This window comes from Tachypleus tridentatus, chromosome 13 (assembly GCF_004210375.1).
Source record: "Tachypleus tridentatus isolate NWPU-2018 chromosome 13, ASM421037v1, whole genome shotgun sequence".
NCBI lineage: Eukaryota > Metazoa > Arthropoda > Merostomata > Xiphosura > Limulidae > Tachypleus > Tachypleus tridentatus.
In genome coordinates, this window is record NC_134837.1 from 270,282,723 (window position 1) to 270,306,637 (window position 23,915).

The 23,915-nt window shown below is 32.4% G+C and overlaps 1 protein-coding gene and 1 pseudogene across 3 annotated transcripts in view; one reads left to right on the forward strand and one right to left on the reverse strand.

Annotated features, from left to right (window-relative positions):
- LOC143237674 (PRKCA-binding protein-like) overlaps positions 1-7,820 on the forward strand; it is a 56,640-nt pseudogene extending 48,820 nt beyond the window's left edge. Inside the window, exon 11 of the transcript XR_013020191.1 lies at positions 6,275-7,820. The product of XR_013020191.1 is annotated as a PRKCA-binding protein-like (transcript). The remainder of the gene's footprint in view (positions 1-6,274) is intronic.
- A 401-nt stretch (positions 7,821-8,221) lies between these two features.
- The window catches only part of LOC143237673 (protein tweety-like), a 44,134-nt gene continuing 28,440 nt past the window's right edge, over positions 8,222-23,915 (reverse strand). For both annotated transcript variants that reach the window (XM_076477182.1, XM_076477181.1), the window contains 5 exons: positions 16,935-17,027; positions 14,876-15,015; positions 13,163-13,264; positions 11,180-11,220; positions 8,222-8,859 (listed from right to left, as the gene is read on the reverse strand). In XM_076477182.1, coding sequence (XP_076333297.1) covers positions 11,208-11,220; positions 13,163-13,264; positions 14,876-15,015; positions 16,935-17,027 — 348 coding nt within the window. In that variant the 3' untranslated portion in view covers positions 8,222-8,859; positions 11,180-11,207. The remainder of the gene's footprint in view (positions 8,860-11,179; positions 11,221-13,162; positions 13,265-14,875; positions 15,016-16,934; positions 17,028-23,915) is intronic.

Below are 23,915 nucleotides of genomic sequence, written 5' to 3' on the forward strand. Positions count from 1 at the left end.
TAAATTACTTCTGCTCTGTTTGTGGTGGAATGTCTACTTCAACTATTTTAGTTAGGTTACTTCTGCTCTGTTTGTAGTGGAATGTCTACTTCAACTATTTTAGTTAAGTTACTTCTGCTCTGTTTGTGGTGGAATATCTACTTCAACTATTTCAGTTAGTTTACTTCTGCTCTGTTTGTGGTGGAATGTCTACTTCAACTATTTCAGTTAGTTTACTTCTGCTCTGTTTGTGGTGGAATGTCTACTTCAACTATTTTAGTTAAGTTACTTCTGCTCTGTTTGTGATGGAATGTCTACTTCAACCATTTTAGTTAGTTTACTTCTGCTCTGTTTGTGATGGAATGTCTACTTCAACCATTTTAGTTAGTTTACTTCTGCTCTGTTTGTGGTGGAATATCTACTTCAACCATTTCAGTTAGTTTACTTCTGCTCTGTTTGTGGTGGAATGTCTACTTCAACCATTTCAGTTAGTTTACTTCTGCTCTGTTTGTGGTGGAATGTCTACTTCAACCATTTCAGTTAGTTTACTTCTGCTCTGTTTGTGGTGGAATGTCTACTTCAACCATTTCAGTTAGTTTACTTCTGCTCCGTTTGTGGTGGAATGTCTACTTCAACCATTTCAGTTAGTTTACTTCTGCTCTGTTTGTGGTGAAATGTCTACTTCAACCATTTTAGTTAGTTTACTTCTGCTCTGTTTGTGGTGGAATGTCTACTTCAACCATTTCAGTTAGTTTACTTCTGCTCTGTTTGTGGTGGAATGTCTACTTCAACCATTTTAGTTAGTTTACATCTGCTCTGTTTGTGGTGGAATGTCTACTTCAACCATTTTAGTTAGTTTAATTCTGCTCTGTTTGTGGTGAAATGTCTACTTCAACCATTTTAGTTAGTTTACTTCTGCTCCGTTTGTGGTGGAATGTCTACTTCAACCATTTTAGTTAGTTTACATCTGCTCTGTTTGTGGTGGAATGTCTACTTCAACCATTTTAGTTAGTTTACTTCTGCTCCGTTTGTGGTGGAATGTCTACTTCAACCATTTCAGTTAGTTTGCTTCTGCTCTGTTTGTGGTGGAATGTCTACTTCAACCATTTTAGTTAGGTTACTTCTCTCTTTAATGACATCACTGTAAGAGGCACAGTGTGTTACGACTGTATCACATACTGTTTGGTAACCTCATTGTAACAGATGCACAGTGTCTAATTACTGTATCACATACTGTTTGGTAACCTCACTGTAACGGATGCACAGTGTATAATTACTGTATCACATACTGTTTGATAACATTTCCGTAACACACACACACTGTATAACTACTGTATCACATACTGTTTGATAATGTTACTGTAACAGAGACGCAGTGTGTAACTAGTGTATCGCATACTGTTTGATAACGTTACTGTAACAGAGATGCAGTGTATAACTAGTGTATCACATACTGTTTGATCACGTTACTGTAACACAGATACTGTGTATAACTAGTGTATCACATACTGTTTGATCACATTACTGTAACAGAGACGCTGTGTATAACTAGTGTATCACATACTGTTTGATCACATTACTGTAACAGAGACGCTGTGTATAACTAGTGTATCACATACTGTTTGATCACGTTACTGTAACTGTGTATAAATAGTATATCACATACTGTTTGATCACGTTACTGTAACTGTGTATAACTAGTGTATCACATACTCTAGGATATATGTGGATGACCAATTATGTTTTCCAAGACTGGGCTGTAAGTTTCAACAAGTGCATGAAACGACAGCATCATGTTGTTGTTTTAGTATTAGACAATGTCATATTGCACAGTCAAAAGAATCTAGGAATATCAGAATTGTGTTCTAAGTTTGCAGTGCAGCATAAGTGCTAAAGCCTCATGACCCAGGTATCTATCATTCATGCATTGAAAACCACCAACTTCGAGAAAAATGTCTGTGTGCAAGAATGCTTGTGTTGAGTGAAATAAAGAACAGAACAGTGTAAAAGTAGACAAGAACAGTGTAAAAGTGGACAAGAACAGTGTAAAAGTGGACAAGAACAGTGTAAAAGTGTTTCATCAACTTCCCTTCAGAAGACAACAGAGAAGATGAAGACTAAAACATCCTTTTCCACAACAGCTTCAGCTGGCTGAAAACATCTTCCAAGGAATGTGTTGACCAAACAACAGTGTGCCTTCATCCAACGTTCTGTGACAACTGGGTACAAGAACATTTGAACAACCTGAATAATGACAGCAACCAGTACACAGACACAGAAGAGTGTACAATCAAGTCAAGATTGAAGTGTTTTGAATACGTTAAGAAGTTTGCACTGAAAGACCCAGCACTCCTTACACTGATGAACAATTTGAATAATGTAGAAGATATTGTTTAAAAACCCATCACTTCAAACAGTGAAGGATAATTTAAATAATGTAGAAACATGTTCTGATGATATTTCTTGTTCATCTAGTACAATACAAGTCCAGCTGAACAGTTTTGTGTTAATACTGTCCCACTACTGCATATTGTAATGATGTTTTCTGTTTTATCTGATACAAGATATATAGTCCTCCACCTGAACAGTTTTGTGTTAATACTGTCCCACTACTATATGTTCTAATGATGTTTTGTTTTATCTAGTACAAGATAGTCCTCCACCTAAACAGTTTTGTTTTAACACTGTCCCATTACTATATGTTCTAATGATGTTTCTGTTTTATCTAATACGAGATGTTTAGTCCTCCACCTGAACAGTTTTGTGTTAATACTGTCCCACTACTATATGTTCTAATGATGTTTTCTGTTTTATCTAATACAAGATAGTCCTCCACCTAAACAGTTTTGTTTTAACACTGTCCCATTACTATATGTTCTAATGATGTTTCTGTTTTATCTAATACAAGATGTTTAGTCCTCCACCTGAACAGTTTTATGTTAATACTGTCCCACTACTATATGTTCTAATGGTGTTTTCTGTTTTATCTAATACAAGATATATAGTCCTCCACCTGAACAGTTTTGTGTTAATACTGTCCCACTACTATATGTTCTAATGATGTTTTGTTTTATCTAATACAAGATAGTCCTCCACCTGAACAGTTTTGTTTAACACTGTCCCACTACTATATGTTCTAATGATGTTTCTGTTTTATCTAATACAAGATATATAGTCCTCCACCTGAACAGTTTTGTGCTAATACTGTCCCACTACTATATGTTCTAATGGTGTTTTCTGTTTTATCTAATACAAGATATAGTCCTCCACCTGAAGAGTTCTGTGTTAATACTGTCCCACTACTATATGTTCTAATGATGTTTTCTGTTTTATCTAATACAAGATATATGGTCCTCCACCTAAACAGTTTTGTGTTAATACTGTTGCACTGCAACATGGTATTATGATGTTTTCTGTTTTATTTAGTACAATGTAAAGCCTTCCAGCTGAACAGTTTTGTGTTAATACTGTCCCACTGCAACATGGTATTATGATGTTTTCTGTTTTATTTAGTACAACGTAAGCCTTCTAGCTGAACAGTTTTGTGTTAATACTGTCCCACTGCAACATGGTATTATGATGTTTTCTGTTTTATTTAGTACAACGTAAGCCTTCCAGCTGAACAGTTTTGTGTTAATACTGTCCCACTGCAACATGGTATTATGATGTTTTCCGTTTTATTTAGCACAACGTAAAGTCTTCCAGCTGAACAGTTTTGTGTTAATACTGTCCCACTGCAACATGGTATTATGATGTTTTCTGTTTTATTTAGTACAACATAAGCCTTCCAGCTGAACAATTTTGTGTTAATACTGTCCCACTACTGCATGTTCTAATGATGTTTTCTGTATTATCTAGTACAAGATACAGTCACAAAAGAAAGTGTTCGTACCCCTTCGTCCCGAGTAATTTTTTGCTCATAACTTAAAAAGTATCACGATTAGGCTAATAGAAGTATAGTATTTTATAAATATTATACTAACACACATCTACATAAATTTTTATGTCAGTTAAAGGACAAATAAACTGTTTATAAACAAATAATCAAAAATAGGAGGAGCAGAAAGTGTTTGTGCAGTTCAGAATGTGTGAAAAAACTGATATTCATGTAAACATTTTGTTTAGTTTGGCAAATAAACTACATTATACCATTCCAGAACTAGACACTGGGTTCATAATTATTGCAATTTAGCCAGTAAAAATATGTACTTCTGGCAATTTAGCGCAGTCTCCGTCATTATCTGCTTGGTCATCATAGCGAACAGGAAACAACTGTCCAGTGATTTAAAAAACCGAATTATTGTAAAATACAAGTCTCGTGTATCTCTTTCCAGTATTGCTACACAACTTAATGCGCCAAAATCTACTGTTCAAAGCATAATTGTCAAGTTTAAGCTTACAGGGTCAACTGCTAACCTCCCTCTTTCTGGATGCCCCACCAAATTTCCAGAGAAAACCAAAAGGAAGGTTCTCGGAGAAGTTAGTAGGAATCCTCGTTTAACACATAATGACGTACAGAAACTGGTAAGGGAAACGGGGGTTGAAGTAAGCACCTATACAGTTATGAACATGTTATGCTCTTCTGGGTTCAAAGCATGCCGTCCTCGTAGAACTCCATATATAAAGCCTGTTCATTTAGAAGCACGATTGAGGTATGCAAGAAAGCATGTAGATAAACCCTTTACCTTTTGGAAAAGTATCCTTTGATCAGATGAGACTAAAATTGAACTTTTCGGCTACAACAATGTTCGCTATCCTTTCCATAAGAAGGGGGAACAAAATCTTCCAAAGAACACCGTCCCTGCAGTTAAACACAGAGGTGGCTCGATCATGCTATCGGGTTCCTTCAGCTCTTCTGGTGTAGGCATCCTTAACCATGTCAACAGAATCATGAATAAAGAAGAGTACGTTGATATATTAGGCACTTCTATCAAGAATGATGCTCGGAACTTGCGGCTTGGGCGTCGTTGGATCTTCCAGCACGACAATGACTCTAAGCACACATCGAAATATGTGCAATCCTGGTTGCAGAGAAATCATATAAGTGTTCTGTAGTGGCCATCACAGTCACCCGATCTAGACCCAATTGAAAACGTTTAGCATGAGTTGAAAACCAGGGTTCATCAGCATCATACAAAAAACTTAGAAGAGTTGGAGGCATTCTGTAAAGAAGAATAGAAGAAAATACCAGTCGAGTACTGTCAAACGATCATGGAGGACTATGAGGAGAGATTGTGCCAAGTAATTCACCTGAAAGGCTACACAACTGACCATTAAAGTAGATGCATGAACACTTTCTGCCCCTCCTATGTTTGGTTATTTGTTTATAAACAGTTTGTCGTTCAATTTACATAAAAAATTATGTAGATGTGTGTTAGTATAATATTTATAATATACTTTACTTTCATTATCCTAATTGTGATACTTTTTACGTTATGAGGAAAAAACTCACGACGCAGGGGTACGAACAGTTTTGTGTTAACACTGTCCCACTACAACATGGTATAATGATTTTTCTTGTTTCAACTAGTACAAGATAGTCCTCTAGCTGAACAGTTTTGTGTTAACACTGTCCTACTGCAACATGGTATAATGATGTTTCTTGTTTCATCTAGTACAAGATAGTCCTCTAGCTGAACAGTTTTGTGTTAACACTGTCCCACTACAACATGGTATAATGATGTTTCTTGTTTCATCTAGTACAAGATAGTCCTCTAGCTGAACAGTTTTGTGTTAACACAGTCCCACTGCAACATGGTATAATGATGTTTCTTGTTTCATCTAGTACAAGATAGTCCTCTAGCTGAACAGTTTTGTGTTAATACTGTCCCACTGCAACATGGTATAATGATGTTTCTTGTTTCATCTAGTACAAGATAGTCCTCTAGCTGAACAGTTTTGTGTTAACACTGTCCCACTACAACATGGTATAATGATGTTTCTTGTTTCATCTAGTACAAGTTAGTCCTCTAGCTGAACAGTTTTGTGTTAACACTGTCCCACTGCAACATGGTATAATGATGTTTCTTGTTTCATCTAGTACAAGACAGTCCTCCATCTGAACAGTTTTGTGTTAACACTGTCCCACTGCAACATGGTATAATGATGTTTCTTGTTTCATCTAGTACAAGACAGTCCTCTAGCTGAACAGTTTTGTGTTAACACTGTCCCACTGCAACATGGTATAATGATGTTTCTTGTTTCATCTAGTACAAGACAGTCCTCCATCTGAACAGTTTTGTGTTAACACTGTGTCACTACTGCATGTTATAACGATGTTTCCTGTTTTATCTAGTACAGGATATCGTCTTCCAGCTGAACCGTTTTGTATCAGCACTGTCCCACTACCATAACAATTGTCATGCTGTGATGAAAACAGCCAACATTTTTCCCATTGAAGTGGATCTATCAGGCAGCACTTTCCACTACCCAGATCCAACTGTTAGTCCATACCAAGATGAAGAGGATGATGATGATGATGATGAACTTTTGGAAGCGAAAGAAGCCAAAGAGATTGTAGAAGGCAATCTTCTAGGGGACTAGTGTGTATTAATTAAATAGGTTGGTTTCTCAAATGTATAAATATGTTACAGTATTCAAGGGTCCATTGAAACATAGCAAGAAAGTTAAGAGTTTTCACGAATGTAGTGTAGCATCATTGTGATGAATTATCTTTACACATTTATGTAGAAATGATTTATTTCTCTTTGTTACTTTGTATTTTGATTAATATGATCTCTTAGTTGGAAACAACAGGATGTGAACATGTTAACATGTATGAACTGCAGATTAGTTAAGCAGGTATGGTGTTCAGGTGTGACTTTTTTTAAAAATTTAAACTATACTTTGTATGTCAGAAAGTTACATTATAATGAATGTGTAAGTATTCTGAATGTGATAGTGTCAATATGTTCAAATTATCTGTACGTTTGAAATGGCAAACTTCTTTTCTAGTCAGTTTTATGTGAGTTACAGCATGATGACCAAGAACATTACAGATTATCTGAATGTGAGTTACAGCATGATGACCAAGAACATTACAGATTATCTGACGTGGTAGACACTTTAAACTAAACTCGAGTCAATATGAAAAATCATTAACTCTGCAATTATGGCTTTTAAATAACAATTTTAATAAGTTATCATAAATTAATGTAATATATATATATATATATTTGTGCACGTTCTTAAGAGTTTCACTTATGATGATATGTAACATTTCTGTTATCTTTAGACAAGTGTATTTTCAGTTTTTGTTGTTTTTTAAGTTACATTTCACTTTTTTCTAAGTTGTTAAAGATAGAAAGTATGGGTTACTGTTTTTGTCGTTGAAATAATATTTCTATGCATAGTAATCTGATTTTATCTAGAAGGAAAATGTTTTGTCACATTTTAAAAGCTAAATCAAAACAGTAGTGTTTTCTGACATTCGAGCTTGTGATTCATGTTGTAGTTAAGTTTATGACCTGCTCTGTATTTCTAATTGGTAATTCTAACTTCATTTTATCTGTTAAAATGTTGTTTAGAAGACAACTTAATGTGTAACATTTAAAGTTGATCTTACCCATAAAAGTTTTCCAGAAATACATGGTTTTATAACTGGTATTTATTCTTATTACTACATCAGTTACAGGTGTTATGTAAACAAGGTTCTTGCAAACATCATTCTCTGAGAAGTACTTGTCACTAATTAACACAAATATTTTCTGAAGAGATTTTTAAACTGATATGATATATTTGAGATTTTTTCTTACATTTTAGTTAAGGTTTTATTTAGTCACCTTTCTGAGATGTCTTGTTTTTGAGGTCTTGAAATAAAATAATAAGATAAAAAAAAAAAACCATCCTGTTTGAATTATTCCATGTGTAGATTTATGGCAAGTTGCTGAAGTTTAGTACCCTTCTGAATAACACAGTATCTCAATATCTTTATAATTTAATGCCATATTTTAAAACCCACTTTTGTATATTAGATCAGAGACCCATAAATTAATGGAGATGTATATTTACTACACCTAAGATAGGAAGTTATAACAACTATGAAGAATTCCTGTAGATGTGCTACTAAAAATAAATATAATGAACATTTATAGAATGTTCTTGTGTATTGGAAACAAGTATTTCTATGTATACACTCAAACATTTCTGTTTTAAGATTTGGAAAACGTATCTTTTTTTTTGGTTAATTTTGTGAGTGGATGTATAAACTGGCATGTTATATTAACACTGATGTAGGTTATAATACAGTGAATATTGTGAATGTAAGTAATTTATTGTCTTTAATTAGGCTAGACAAAAATATTTAGACAAACTATGGTGTTTAGTTATTTACAAAACTCAAGACTGTGGAAATGTTATATAAGGAAAAATTAAACAAGGGCTGGAAAAGAAATATAAACGCAAACTATGGTTTACTAATCACAAAATTATTTCTCTTTAATTCTCAAACTGGCTTTCTAAATTTAACTTGAAATCACTACTGTGTGTCTATAAAATGTGTTTTAAAAAGACAGAAGTCAACACAGGCATGTTTACCAGTCAGCTTTAAGAAGAGAGGTTTTAGCACACATCTATGTAAAAGGATAAGTTATATGTTAAACCCTGTGATTTAAAATAATGTCATGACTACATGTAGAACCACAAATAAAGATCTAAACTGACTTAGGAAAACATGCACAGATAATATTAATAGGATTATTTAAAGATGCTAATATAATTACAGAGATAACTGTTGAGTAAATATGTACTGCGGGTCCAACTGAATATTCATTTGCATCCTGTAAATGAAGCTGTGTGTGTGTAAAAAGTGTGCCAGGCAAATCTCTCTTCTCAGTAACACACAGAGTTGGTAGTGGTTGATCTGTACAAGCTGCCATTCATCTGGTATATCAGAGATGATCAATGAAGATAGCTTTAGCAGCTTTGTACAAATATTCAAAAACTAATTCAAAAGGTTGAATAAAAGTTACAAAGACAATTGAAACCAAATAGCTTTGTCTTATAGAGTAATACTTAGAAGTTACACTAGGAATCAGCAAAATGTCCTTTAAAAGAAAAGTGCTTATTGCAAGATACTGATGTACTTTGAAAAGGATATACTTGGTGTAGTATAGAAGTTAAGATAAAGAAATATGGCATGTACTGTTATAAGTAACTAATATTTGGGTTATGAGTTTGAAACACAATATAGCAAATCATGGAAATTAATTCCAGTATAATCTTGAAACATGATTTCAGATCCTAGGACTTAATACACAGAATATAAGATTGAATTATCATTTTCTATCAATTGCACACAGTAATACTGAAGTTTCTCAGGTAAGATGACAATATTTGAAAAGCAACACTATTAGATCCAGGAGTCCACTGATGAGAGTTCTAAGATATGATTAGCCTTTAAACAGACTAATATCACCTCATTACTTACTGATTAATATGTCCAAAGTTCTACAGAATTACCACTTAACTAACATGTTTCTTATCAACTAATTGTACACCTCTAAAGTGTTTCTAACCTACTAATTTTCACAAATCTTCACCAACATACTTCATATCAACTAATCATTACACAGTTAACAAACACATTGCTTATCAACTACACCTGGCACACCTTCACCAACATGTTTCTTATCAACTAATCATTACACAGTTAACAAACGCATTGCTTATCAACTACACCTGGCACACCTTCACCAACATACTTCATATCAACTAATCATTACACAGTTAACAAACGCATTGCTTATCAACTACACCTGGCACACCTTCACCAACATGTTTCTAATCAACTGATTTTTACACATTTAACAAACGTTTCTTATTTACTAGTTTTCATACACCTTAACCAACATGTTTCTTATCAACTACCCCTGACACATCTTCACCAACATGTTTCTTATCAACTACATGTCACACCCCTTCACCAACTTGTTTATTATCAACTACCCTTGACACACCTACACAGACATGTTTCTTATGAAATACCACTGATGCACATTCACCAACGTTTCTTATTAACTACCTCTGACATACCTAACAAACATGTTTTTATCAACTAATCCTGACACACATTCACCAACATGTTTCTTATCAACTAATACTGAGACACCTTCACCAAGTTGTTTATCATCAACTGCCCCTGACACACCTTCAGCAAGAGTTAAGTGTCACACAGGTAGGTAGAAAGTGAGATTGTTCAACCTGGCCATTCTGTCTTAAGGATTACAGCCTAAAGTGGAGACTCATAATTACAAAATGTTTCGTAAGGCCCCTTATAATAATAATATATACATAATTTACAAGATGTTTCATAAGGCCCCTTATAATAATAATATATACATAATTACAAAATGTTTCGTAAGGCCCCTTATAATAATAATATATACATAATTACAAAATGTTTCGTAAGGCCCCTTATAATAATAATATATACATAATTTACAAAATGTTTCGTAAGGCCCCTTATAATAATAATATATACATAATTACAAAATGTTTCGTAAGGCCCCTTATAATAATATATACATAATTACAAAATGTTTCGTAAGGCCCCTTATAATAATAATATATACATAATTACAAAATGTTTCGTAAGGCCCCTTATAATAATAATATATACATAATTACAAAATGTTTCGTAAGGCCCCTTATAATAATAATATATACATAATTACAAAATGTTTCGTAAGGCCCCTTATAATAATATATACATAATTACAAAATGTTTCGTAAGGCCCCTTATAATAATAATATATACATAATTTACAAAATGTTTGGTAAGGCCCCTTATAATAATAATATATACATAATTTATTGACAACTATGATAAATATTCAAATCTTGAAAAAAGTGGTTTATCCTGAATAAGATTCGACTGGATAGTGAGGATAAAGTGGTCTTTCATCAAATGTAACCATAAGCATACTTTAAAAGTTTCCACAATTCAAGTGAGATGTATTCTTTCTCTAGAATATAGTTACGATAAGAATAATGTGTAAGTTCCTTTCTCCAAGTACTAGGATATCATGAAGAAGTAAATATATTTAAATATAAATATATGAAATATATTATGACATAAAAGTAAAATAACAGTCCAGTAATTGAAAATATTTAACCTTTCATGAATATATAATTCATGCAACCTTTGGTCTTCACTAAAACTAAGAAACGTCATTAAAATAATAAGTATGACAATCTTTACCTTTTTCTGTCCAGTAGATTAATCTTGATCAGTGACCAGATCTAGTGTTTGATACATTAAAAAACATATCACTAAGTTTGTATAACAAAGGTTTAATTCCTACCACATCAATAGAATATTTTCAGCTACTAGACATATACTAGAACAATGATATTATTCTAACATTACTTTTCAAAAAACCTAAAGTTTGAAATTATTGTAAATTAGTATATATTAGCTATGTATATTTTCATTTTCTGACTCAATATTTTGATAACATGAGAACCTTCATGGATGAGTAAATACACTTCACAACATAGAAATCAGTGTACATCATCCTAGAGTTCAGTCTTTCATTATTCTTAACTATACTCTTCAAAAAAAGAAACACAAAAGGCAAAATATGAGACAAATTGTTAACAAGTTTATTCTGGGTAGTTCTGTATGACATGTGTGAAACTTTGCACATTCACTGCTGAACATCCAAAGTTTGCAAAGGCCAAGTCCACGCTCATTGGGTGAAGTTTAACATCAATAACGAGTATGCCCCCCGTGAGCATCAATAACTGCTTGGCATCTCCTGCCCATGGAAGCGATGAGATGACGAATCACATCCTGTGGAATGGCTGTCACTCAGCCTGCAAAGCTGCTGCAAGCTGAGGTAGAGTCTGCGGTTGAGGTTGTCGCCGTCGCAGACGTCAGTCCAACTCGTTCCAAAGATATTCGATGGGGTTTAAATCTGGTGATCTGGAGGGCCAGGAAAGAACGTTGATGTTGTGGTGTCTCAAGAAGACAGTGGTGAGTCGGCAGTGTGAGGACGGGCGTTGTCATGTTGAAAAACGTTGTTGACATTCACCTTGATGGGTTGCACATGGGGCCTAAGAATCTCGTCAACGTATCGTTGAGCCGTAAGATTCCCTCGAACGTGCAAAAGGTCTGTTCTGGCACTGTAGGCGATGGCAGCTCACATCATGACGCTGCCACCATCAAATCTGTCAACATCCTGCACACAGTTTGCTGCAAAATGTTCACCTCAGCGACGGTAAACATGGGTCCTTCCATCCTGCCTACGAAGCATAAAACGTGATTCATCGCTGAACCAAACATGCCTACATCGTCGATGAGGCCGTGCCCGAGTCCACTGCAGCCGTGCTTGACGATGTTGCTGGGTGAGGATGATACATGTGACTGGACGTCGAGGTTGGATTCCTGCATCTTGTAGATGGTTGCGTACGGTCTGATCGGAAATCCTACGCAGCCCTGGTATGGTTGAGGCAGTAGATGTCGCAGTGGTGGTCCTATCCCAAAGGTGACATAACCGGATGTTGCGATCTTGTGCGGGTGTGGTCACACGAGGTCTGCCAGATCGTGGACGGTCACATGTTGATCCATGTTGTTGGTGACGATTCCATAGCCTTGTGATGGTGTTTTGGTGGACATTCACAGCTCTGGCAACATCTGATCGAGATTCGCCTGCTTCTAAATCGACCAATGGCATTGTTGCGTTGTGCTTCAGTCAGTCTTGGCGATGGCTTAACACTGAGCTATGGAAACCGAGTACCCGTCACTTTTGTAAGGATTTTGCACATGTTGCACTTGCAGAACATGCAAATCTCTCAAACGAATTTATTGGACACGCATGCGTTTTGGCGAAAAATCCAATGTTTTCCTCTGTTTTCAAAGTGCACAACTTTCATTGTCATTTTGGTCTGACAATCAGTGCCTTAACACGTGTAACATCACATACTCTGAGCTTGTAACGCTATTACATATATTTCTCTTTAAAATAACAAAAATATCCCTTTTGCGTTTCTTGTTTTGAAGAGTATAAATAAAACATAGTCAGTGATAACTATTTACATATATAAATAAAACATAAAATAACCTTATCTTCACAGAAAACAACTAGATCCATTAAAAAGATTTCAAAACAAACTACTGCAAGATAAACAAACCATAGAAGTAAAGATTTGACATATACATCAACATAAAATACTTATTTACTTCTCATGAATTTGGATCCAAGTGTGTGAAGCTAACCAGATGAGTACACTAAAGAATACACCTGCTCCTGCAGCTGATACAAACATGTAGACCATGCCTTCTCTAGAAACAAAATAACCTTTTCAGTTCTCTCTTAAATATTGTTTTTGTTTCATGTTATCTTAGAAATGTGTTTTGTCATAAGTATTTTTACACAACATACAAAGATAGGAAACTTTTTGTTTTCAATTAAAATAAATATCTGATTCCTTTCAGAAGTGTACCATACAAAATATCAATATGTGATTTCTTCCAGAAGTGTACTATACAAAATATCAATATGTGATTGCTTCCAGAAGTGTACTCTACAAAATATCAATATGTGACTTCTTCCAGAACGGTACTATACAAAATATCAATATGTGACTTCTTCCAGAAGTGTACTAAACAAAATATCAATATGTGACTTCTTCCAGAAGTGTACTATACAAAATATCAATATGTGATTGCTTTAAGAAGTGTACTCTACAAAATATCAATATGTGACTTCTTCCAGAAGTGTACTATACAAAATATCAACATGTGATTGCTTCCAGAAGTGTACTGTACAAAATATCAATATGTGATTGCTTCAAGTGTAATATACAAAATATCAATATGTGACTTCTTCAAGAAGTGTACTATACAAAATATCAATATGTGATTGCTTCCAGAAGTGTACTCTACAAAATATCAATATCTGATTTCTTCCAGAAATGTACTATACAAAATATCATCCTTGAGTTATGAAATACAAATTGGATTTTACAATAAAATGTTCTGGAATTAAACAAAACTTGTTTTTTAAGCTGAAACACCTTGGACATTAACAACTGTATGTAACATTCACATTTCAATCAAACTGGCCAAATATAAAGATAATAACAAGTCACCTGACAACAACATAATAAGACATTATAAAATATAAAGATAATAACAAGTCACCTGACAACAACATAATAAGACTTTATAAAATATAAAGATAATAACAAGTCACCTAACAACAACATAATAAGACATTATAAAATATAAAGATAATAACAAGTCACCTGACAACAACATAATAAGACATTATAAAATATAAAGATAATAACAAGTCACCTGACAACAACATAATAAGACATTATAAAATATAAAGATAATAACAAGTCACCTGACAACAACATAATAAGACTTTATAAAATATAAAGATAAGTCACCTGACAACAACATAATAAGACTTTATAAAATATAAAGATAATAACAAGTCACCTGACAACAACATAATAAGACATTATAAAATATAAAGATAATAACAAGTCACCTGACAACAACATAATAAGACTTTATAAAATATAAAGATAATAACAAGTCACCTGACAACAACATAATAAGACATTATAAAATATAAAGATAATAACAAGTCACCTGACAACAACATAATAAGACTTTATAAAATATAAAGATAATAACAAGTCACCTGACAACAACATAAGACATTTTCTTATTATTACAATAATTTTTCACTATACAGCTTGATTAAACATCTTTGCACTAACCTCTGTTCTTAATAATGAGGGTTTATTTACATTATTTATTAAAAGAGTTCAACTGTTCTTAATAATGAGGGTTTATTTACATTATTTATTAAAAGAGTTCAACTGTTCTTAATAATGAGGGTTTATTTACATTATTTATTGAAAGAGTTCAACTCACAAGACATCCACACAAGTAGCCTGCATAGCAATAACATATTCTTTATGCATAGCTTGACAATCCAAGAGAGTAACCATCCCTGATACAGTCTTCTCTGCACTGTTTAACTTTGTGGACAGGTGGTGTAGTGTTGCTCTCACCTGAATTGAATACTTTACTTCACTATTACACACTAACGATAAAAGTTATCTTCAAGTGATAACCATGATCTAATATTGAACATGTTAAACTAAGGTAAGACCTTAATGTGATAATAATACTTTTATATTAAACATGTTAAAATAACATAACACCATAATGGGAAAACCACACTTTAAATACTAAGGTAACAATATAATGTAAAATGAAAAGATTGGAGTTCTCAAACAAGAACTGAACATTTATAAAGAAATTATTGTAAACTGACAGAGTTTAACTTTCATTTTAACCCTCTCACCATAAATATCTGTTGTTGCTGAGATTCTTAATGTTCTACCAATCAGTACAACAAAATATCTTAGTTAACAATCCATATGGTTATAGTATACAAGTTTTATGTTCTTAATTTTACAATTCAATACTAAAAAATTCTCAATTTCTACTAGTGTGAGAATATCACCAATGCTCGTACAAAGCATGATTTTCCTGGCCTTCAATCTTGTTTGGTTAAAGAGCCACCAAATGGAAAATCTGGCTCTTCTTGCCTGTCACATCCTCTCTTTCGTGATTTGTTAATAGATCTTTCTTACCTTCAGTTACAGATTACCAATAAAATGTCAAGATTTTCATCTATCAAATAATTTATTGTATAATAACAATAAGTTTACAAGTTCACTCACTTTTACCCATAGGAAAATTAAAGGCCAGTTTAGATGAATTTGTAACGACTCTTGTGTCATATTTGGGAAGCCAGAAAAATTTTGAGAGTTATAGAAAATTGTCTGCTTTTTGCATATTAATATTCTATATTATTTTAGGCAAAAATAAATAATAATAACACAACAGAAACGTTTTGTGAGCAGCTTATGGGTAATGTACTTCAATAGCATAATATGAGATGCATCTTTGCCAAGTGATTTACAATGTATGTTGCCACAAATAGTAATTATACATGGTTCAAAGAACAGTAAAATAATACAATTTAAGTATAACAGATTTAGAGTTATCAATTAAAAGCTACTTAGGATAAACAAATGTATTATCATGTTACAATCTGAACTCTATCTAAAAAAAGGATAAATTGGATTATTTTGATATTTTTGGTGATTACAAAGAAAATTAAATTGACCAATCTTGTATAAAGTTAGGGTAGGCAAAATAACAGATAAAAATATTACATTTCACGAAAAATAGTTTGGAATATATTTAAGATATCTTTAAAATTATACAAATGAAATTTGAAATTTTCAAAATAGAGATAAGTATATTTATTCTTAACATGAAAGTCACTTTGCACTTGGACTAGTAAAAAAAATAGGCTTGATATATTCACAGAGAAAACTTTGTTCAGTTTATCAAAAATAGTTTGCTACAAAATCTGATCTTTTTGTATCTAAATGACTTGTAATGTTTATTGAAAAATCTGTCCATTTTCGTGAAGACATACTTACTGTATTAAACATTAGTAGTGTCCAAACTTTAGACAAGCACAAATTTATAATATGGTCAGTCAGTTCAACTGAGCCCGTGTACATAGAGTTAAGGAAAAATCCTAAATATACGAAGTTAAACTAAAGTAATTGTAAGTTCTGCATTTACAGGTTTACCAATACAAAATATTGAATTTAAGTAAAATCTGATTTGCATGAATATGATCTCACTTAAAACTAAATAATTGTGTTTAGAATATTCACAAAAACCGTGGTGGTGGTGAATTTTCGTAGTATTGACAGAAAATTTACTATCAAGGTGATGGCAGTTTTAGAGTGTTGAAATAAACACTGAACCAGCTACCTAAGCTTCACTACACATGAACAAGATGACTTGACATTCTCTACATGAGGCAACTGACCTTCACTACACATGAAACAACTGTCTGACATTCTCTAAAGTTCAAGTAAAAATTGAAAACATATCTCACCTGCTGCTCAGGATACAACACTCCAGTTATCTGAATTAAAACATTCACAGTACTGTCCATATTGTTTACTGTCATAGTGATTTCTTTGATTGGCTAGAAATAATGTTTGAAAATGATGACTTAAATAAAAATAGAAATTTATAATGATTAATTATTAATGTTAAAACTTCATAAACTTATTATTACTTCATTTATTTAACTTCCAAGACAATAATAGGAGAAAAACATCACAGTATTGTAATTTTTAAAGACAATTATCATTATATATGCAGGTATTCTTTCATTCTTTACAGGTTGTATTACCACCAAAAAAATATTATTTGTATTCTACTAATTACAAGTTGACTAAGTTTGAAAAGTAATATCAACCACTTATGAACACACTGACTAAATTAACTGATTATGAAGAGACTGACTAACTTTATAAAAATAGCATCAACTTATCATGAACAGACTCAATAAGTTTGTAAGAGTGATATTAACTAGTAATGAAAAGACTTTAATTTTATAAGAGTAATATCAACTGATCATGAACAAACTAAGTTTCTGAGAGTAATATTAACTGATCATGAATAGACTGACTAAGATTGAAAGAGTAATATCAGCTGGTCATGAACAGACTCTCTAGTTTTCAAAGAGTAATATTAACTATTCATGAAGAGGCTCTCAAAGTTTGTATGAGTAATATCAACGGGTCATGAACAAACTAAGTTTAGAAAATTAATATCAATTGATCATGAAGAGACTCAATAAGTTTGTAACAGTAATATCAACTGGTAATGAAAAGACTCTGTAATTTTGTAAGAGTAATATCAACAGATCATGAACAAAATAAGTTTGGAAGATCAACTGATCATGAATAAACACCCTAATTTTGGAAGAGTAATATCAACTGGTCAGAAACAGACTCTCTAAATTTAGAAGCGATATCAGCTAATAACGAACAGACTTTCTAAATTGGTTGAAGTGATATCAGCTAATCATAAACAGACTCTTTGAGTTGTTAATCTTATGTCAACTGATCATGAACAGACACTCTAATTTTGTAAGAATAATATTAAATGATCAAGAACAGACTCCCTAATTTTCTAAGTTTAGAAGATTAATATCAATTGATCATGAAGAGACTCTCTAAGTTTGCAAGAGTAATATTAATTGATCATGAAGAGGCTCAATACGTTTGTAACAGTAATATCAACTAGTAATGAAAAGACTTTCTAATTTTGTAAGAGTAACATCAACTGGTCATGAACAGACTCTCTAAATTTAGAAGAGAGATATCAACTGATAATGAACAGACTGACTAAGTTTGTAAAAATAGTATCAGCTAATCATGAACAGACTGAAAAAGTTTGTAAGAGTAATATCAACTGATCATGAACAGACTCTCCAAGTTTGTAACAGTAATATCAACTTGTAATGAAAAGACTGACTAAGATTGTACGATTAATATCAACTGATCATCAACAGACTCTGTAAGTTTGTAACTAATATCAGTTGGTAATGAAAAGACTTTCTAATTTTGTAAGAGTAATTTCAAGTGATCATGAACACACCATCCAAGTTTGTAAGAATAATATCAACTAATGATGAACAAACAAAGTTGAGAAGAGTAATATCAATTGATCATAAAAAGACTGACTCAGATTGTAAGAGTAATATCAACTGATTATGTACAGACTGACTAAGTTTGTAAAAGTAACATTAACTGGTCATGAAAAGTCTCTCTAATTTTGTAAGTGTAATATCAACAGATCATGAAGAAACTACGTTCAGAAGAGTAATCCCACTTGATCATGAACAGACTCTCTAAGTTTGTAGGATTAATATCAACTAATCATGAACAGACTGACTAAGTTTGTAGGAGTAATATCAACTGATTATGAACAGACTGACTAAGTTTGTAGGAGTGATATCAACTAATCATGAACAGACTCACTAAGTTTGTAGGAGTAATATCAACTAATCATGAACAGACTGACTAAGTTTGTAGGAGTAATATCAACTAATCATGAACAGACTAACTAAGTTTGTAAGAGTAATATTAACTGATTATGAACAATCTTACTATGTTTGTAAGAGTAATATCAACAGATGATGAAACAGATGATAAGTTTGTAAGAAACCAAATTTAGAAGAGTGACATCAACTGATCATGAATAGACTATAAGTTTGTAAGAGTAGTCTCATCTGATAATGAAAAGACTATGTTTGTAACAGTAATATCAACTGATCATGAACAGACTCTCCAAGTTTGTAACAGTAATATCAACTTGTAATGAAAAGACTGACTAAGATTGTACGATTAATATCAACTGATCATCAACAGACTCTGTAAGTTTGTAACTAATATCAGTTGGTAATGAAAAGACTTTCTAATTTTGTAAGAGTAATTTCAAGTGATCATGAACACACCATCCAAGTTTGTAAGAATAATATCAACTAATGATGAACAAACAAAGTTGAGAAGAGTAATATCAATTGATCATAAAAAGACTGACTCAGATTGTAAGAGTAATATCAACTGATTATGTACAGACTGACTAAGTTTGTAAAAGTAACATTAACTGGTCATGAAAAGTCTCTCTAATTTTGTAAGTGTAATATCAACAGATCATGAAGAAACTACGTTCAGAAGAGTAATCCCACTTGATCATGAACAGACTCTCTAAGTTTGTAGGATTAATATCAACTAATCATGAACAGACTGACTAAGTTTGTAGGAGTAATATCAACTGATTATGAACAGACTGACTAAGTTTGTAGGAGTGATATCAACTAATCATGAACAGACTGACTAAGTTTGTAGGAGTAATATCAACTAATCATGAACAGACTGACTAAGTTTGTAGGAGTAATATCAACTAATCATGAACAGACTGACTAAGTTTGTAAGAGTAATATTAACTGATTATGAACAATCTTACTATGTTTGTAAGAGTAATATCAACAGATGATGAAACAGATGATAAGTTTGTAAGAAACCAAATTTAGAAGAGTGACATCAACTGATCATGAATAGACTATAAGTTTGTAAGAGTAGTCTCATCTGATAATGAAAAGACTATGTTTGTAACAGTAATATCAACTGATCATGAACAGACTCCTGATGAGGAATTCAAAGTAGCATGGGAAGTAATCTCAATGGCTATATCACGAACAGTCTTTGATTTTGGGAGAATATAGCTATGTTTTGATGTATATGTTTCCACCAAGATATCCCCATAACTAAGCTTCTTAACTAACTTCAGATAGCCAGCAAGCCCCTTTAATCCCTTCTAAATAAAAACACATTTGCCCTAAAAGTTTGTTTAATAACGAATGAGAATGAAAAAACATGGTACAGGTGCATTTTGGGATAGTGATTGCTATTGAGTATTCTAAATATGGTCTCTTTCCAATCATCGAGTTTTTTTGGTGGGGAGGTCACTGGGTGTAGAATCCATACAAAATTGAGAAACTTCAGTGCCCATTCACTCCACCCCCATGAAGTCCTAAAAGTGGTGCACTACAGTTATCAAGCAGTGACATCAGGATTTCAAGAGCACTATACCAGCATCAGACACAATGTCTACAAAAGCCATTGAGGATGTCTAATGTTGGTACTTTGTTGACCCTAGTCCAATAGAATCAGCCAATTAACCCTTGAGGAACCACTCCAAGACCACCTGTCTACAGGAATTCAAATCCAATGTGGTTTGTTAACTCTTTCACAATGGACCACGAGTCAAAGGTCATGTCATGGCGTTTGTTGACCTCCATTCAAAATTTTATTGAACTAATATTTTATGAATTTATCTCAAGACGTTTGGTATTAAATTGTAAATAATACATTATTTACTTTCTTAATTTAAAGGTGAATATTAAAAGAACCCACCTAAATATATATTTTATGAGTCATGTAATATGTTGAATATAGCACTGTTTAAAAATAGATGTTTGTGATGTCAAAATAGTAAGTCTATAGTTTTGTGCAAATTAGGAACTCAGATTATTAATATTGACAAGCTAGAATGTAAAATAAGAACCTCATATCTTTTTATTTTACTGAGATATGGCTCTGGTACTGAATAAAACACAGTGGGCCTGTTTACTTCTTTCTGTTTTTTGAAACAGTCCATAAAATATACTTACTACAATATATGACTTTGGGATAACCAATCAACAGCTGAAAATTTCTCCTGGAGGTTTTCTCAGCCATTTTAATCTGTGAAAAGGCTACCACATTTTTTCATAGCAAAATTTCAAGAATGTAGGTTGTGTTTTTAGTCTGCTCAAAGTTTCATATTTTTTTAAACCTAAATATATCTTAGTTTGTAACTTAATAAATTATAATAGACTTCTGTGGTATCAGTAGAGCTATTTATATAAATTATAATAGACTTCTGTGGTATCAGTAGAGTTATTTATATAAATTATAATAGACTTCTGTGGTATCAGTAGAGTTATTTATATAAATTATAATATACTTCTGTGGTATCAGTAGAGTTATTTATGATTTTTTGGTTATTCAACTGTATGTATAAAAAAACCTAATATAATTTCTCTTTGATATCCACCACAGGCTAAATTTTAAAAGGTTTAGCTACCTATGTCCAGCAGCAAATGAGTTCAAAGGTCATAGCTAGAAGAGAGAAATGTTTGCTTCACTTCTGTATTCTAAGTTTTAAGAAAAATAAATTTAATAACTCATTTCAAAATAGTAGTGATCTGTATATATATATAATGTATAATAATTAAAATGTGACTGTATAATACAATATACTAATCCACTAAAACACAGCTAATACAGGAAAGATTAACGGTCATCCTTATATTACTGGATACATAATATGAGTGAATATGCACCACATAAATACAAGTTATGTAACGTTAGCTAAGCATAACTAGAGCCCCCATTAGTACAGCAGTAAGTCTACAGATTTACAACCCTAAAATCAGGGTTTTGATTCCCATCGGTGGGTTCAGCAGATAGCTAAATGTGGCTTTGCAATAAGAAAAGCACACATCCATGACTAGAAGGTCAATATAATAAAAAATAGTAAATATATATGTCAAAATAAATAGTATTATGAGACATAAGCTACTTAGACTAAACATTTGCATTTTCCTGTTGTAATACTTTGTCATTCTAGCATGAAAGAAGCATAATTTATATTTATTTCCTAATTTTTTAATGATGGTTACAAGATTGATCAAGTGTCAGTGCCCATATACCTATAGTATAGAAAATAACATAAAAATCTTACTGAAAAAAACGTTTCAAATGTATTTAAGAGGTTTCAGATATTATGTAAGTACTATCTGAGATTTTTTAGAACACAGAATAGTTTTTTTCATCACAACATGAAATTGCTTTGCACTCAAACTAGTAAGGAAGCAGTCATGATATATTTACAAACAAATCTTCAGTAAAAATAGTCAAAACATCTAATTTTTTGTGTATAAAAAACTTGTAACATTTACTAAAGGTCTAACAATTTTTGTGAAAATACACACACTGTATCAAAGGTTACAGTGCAAATAGCTAACATATGGAAATGTATAGAAAAACTGGTGTATATTATACCAAGCCTATAATGAGAGGTTTAAAGTACCACTGTGTAATGGACTTAATATTATATATTTGAAAATGCATGTAATTTCTATTGTAAAATATGTAATACAAAGTCCCACCCATTCTCTAAATTTGTAGGAAATTCACGTGTGAAAGGATCAACCACGTAAAATGCCAGTATTATTCCTACATGAAGTTTCAAGAATCTCACCTAATGAGTACAAAAGGTAACCACAATAATATTCCCACATAAAGGTTCAAGAATCTAACCTACTGAGTACAAAAGATAACCACAGTATTATTCTCACATGAAGTTTCAAAATTATCACCTACTGAGTACAAAAGGTAACCACAGTATTATTCCCACATGAAGTTTCAAGAATCTCACCTACTGAGTACAAAAGATAACCACAGTATTATTTCCACATGAAGTTTCAAGAATCTCACCTAATGAGTACAAAAGGTAACCACAGTATTATTTCCAGATGAAGTTTCAAGAATCTCACCTACTGAGTACAAAAGGTAACCACAGTATTATTCCCACATGAAATTTGAAGAATCTCACCTAATGAGCACAAAAGGTAACCACAGAATTATTCTCACATGAAGTTTCAAGAATCTCACCTACTGAGTACAAAAGGTAACCACAGTATTATTCTCACATGAAGTTTCAAGAATCTCACCTACTGAGTACAAAAGGTAACCACAGTATTATTTCCACATGAAGTTTCAAGAATCTCACCTAATGAGTACAAAAGGTAACCATTGCAACATGTGTGGAGAAAGTATAGTACTTTTGGTTTGCTACAATCAGTATACTTTGAATCTTGGAAGCCATAATTGTAATAAGTGTTTATTAATCAGAAAACTACAGATATTTGACCAGGAACATTTATAGATTGGAAACATTAACTTTGGACGTTAATATTTCTATAAGGACATTGGATAACTTTGTTGAAGAAAGGTCAGCTTGTAGATAGCATGGGGCTAGCCATTAAGAGAAGTGTATATATGTATTAACATAGAATTAATTCACTCTCCATAAACAGTTATTACAAATCAGTATTCATGGTATGTATGCATGTCAAAGACATAAGTGAATATTCAGATCCCAGAAGAAGTAAACTGCAGATACAGAACCCTCACCACATATAGGAATTTACATATGAGTGTATCAAACTTGAGAAAGATCCATAAAGGTACAATACTTCAGGTGAGAAAAAAAAAATGAAGACATTTATTCAAGACTAGAGATTTTATATCTAAAAATATGTGATAGTCTAAACTCAGCCCAAACTATAGAAAGTGAAAAACAACTGAGCTATCCTCCTGTTAATACCAAACAGTACAACACACTACTGATTACAGTAGCTTAAATGTCTAGTATAAATTACTTTTGATTTGTTTCTGTATAAATTTAAATA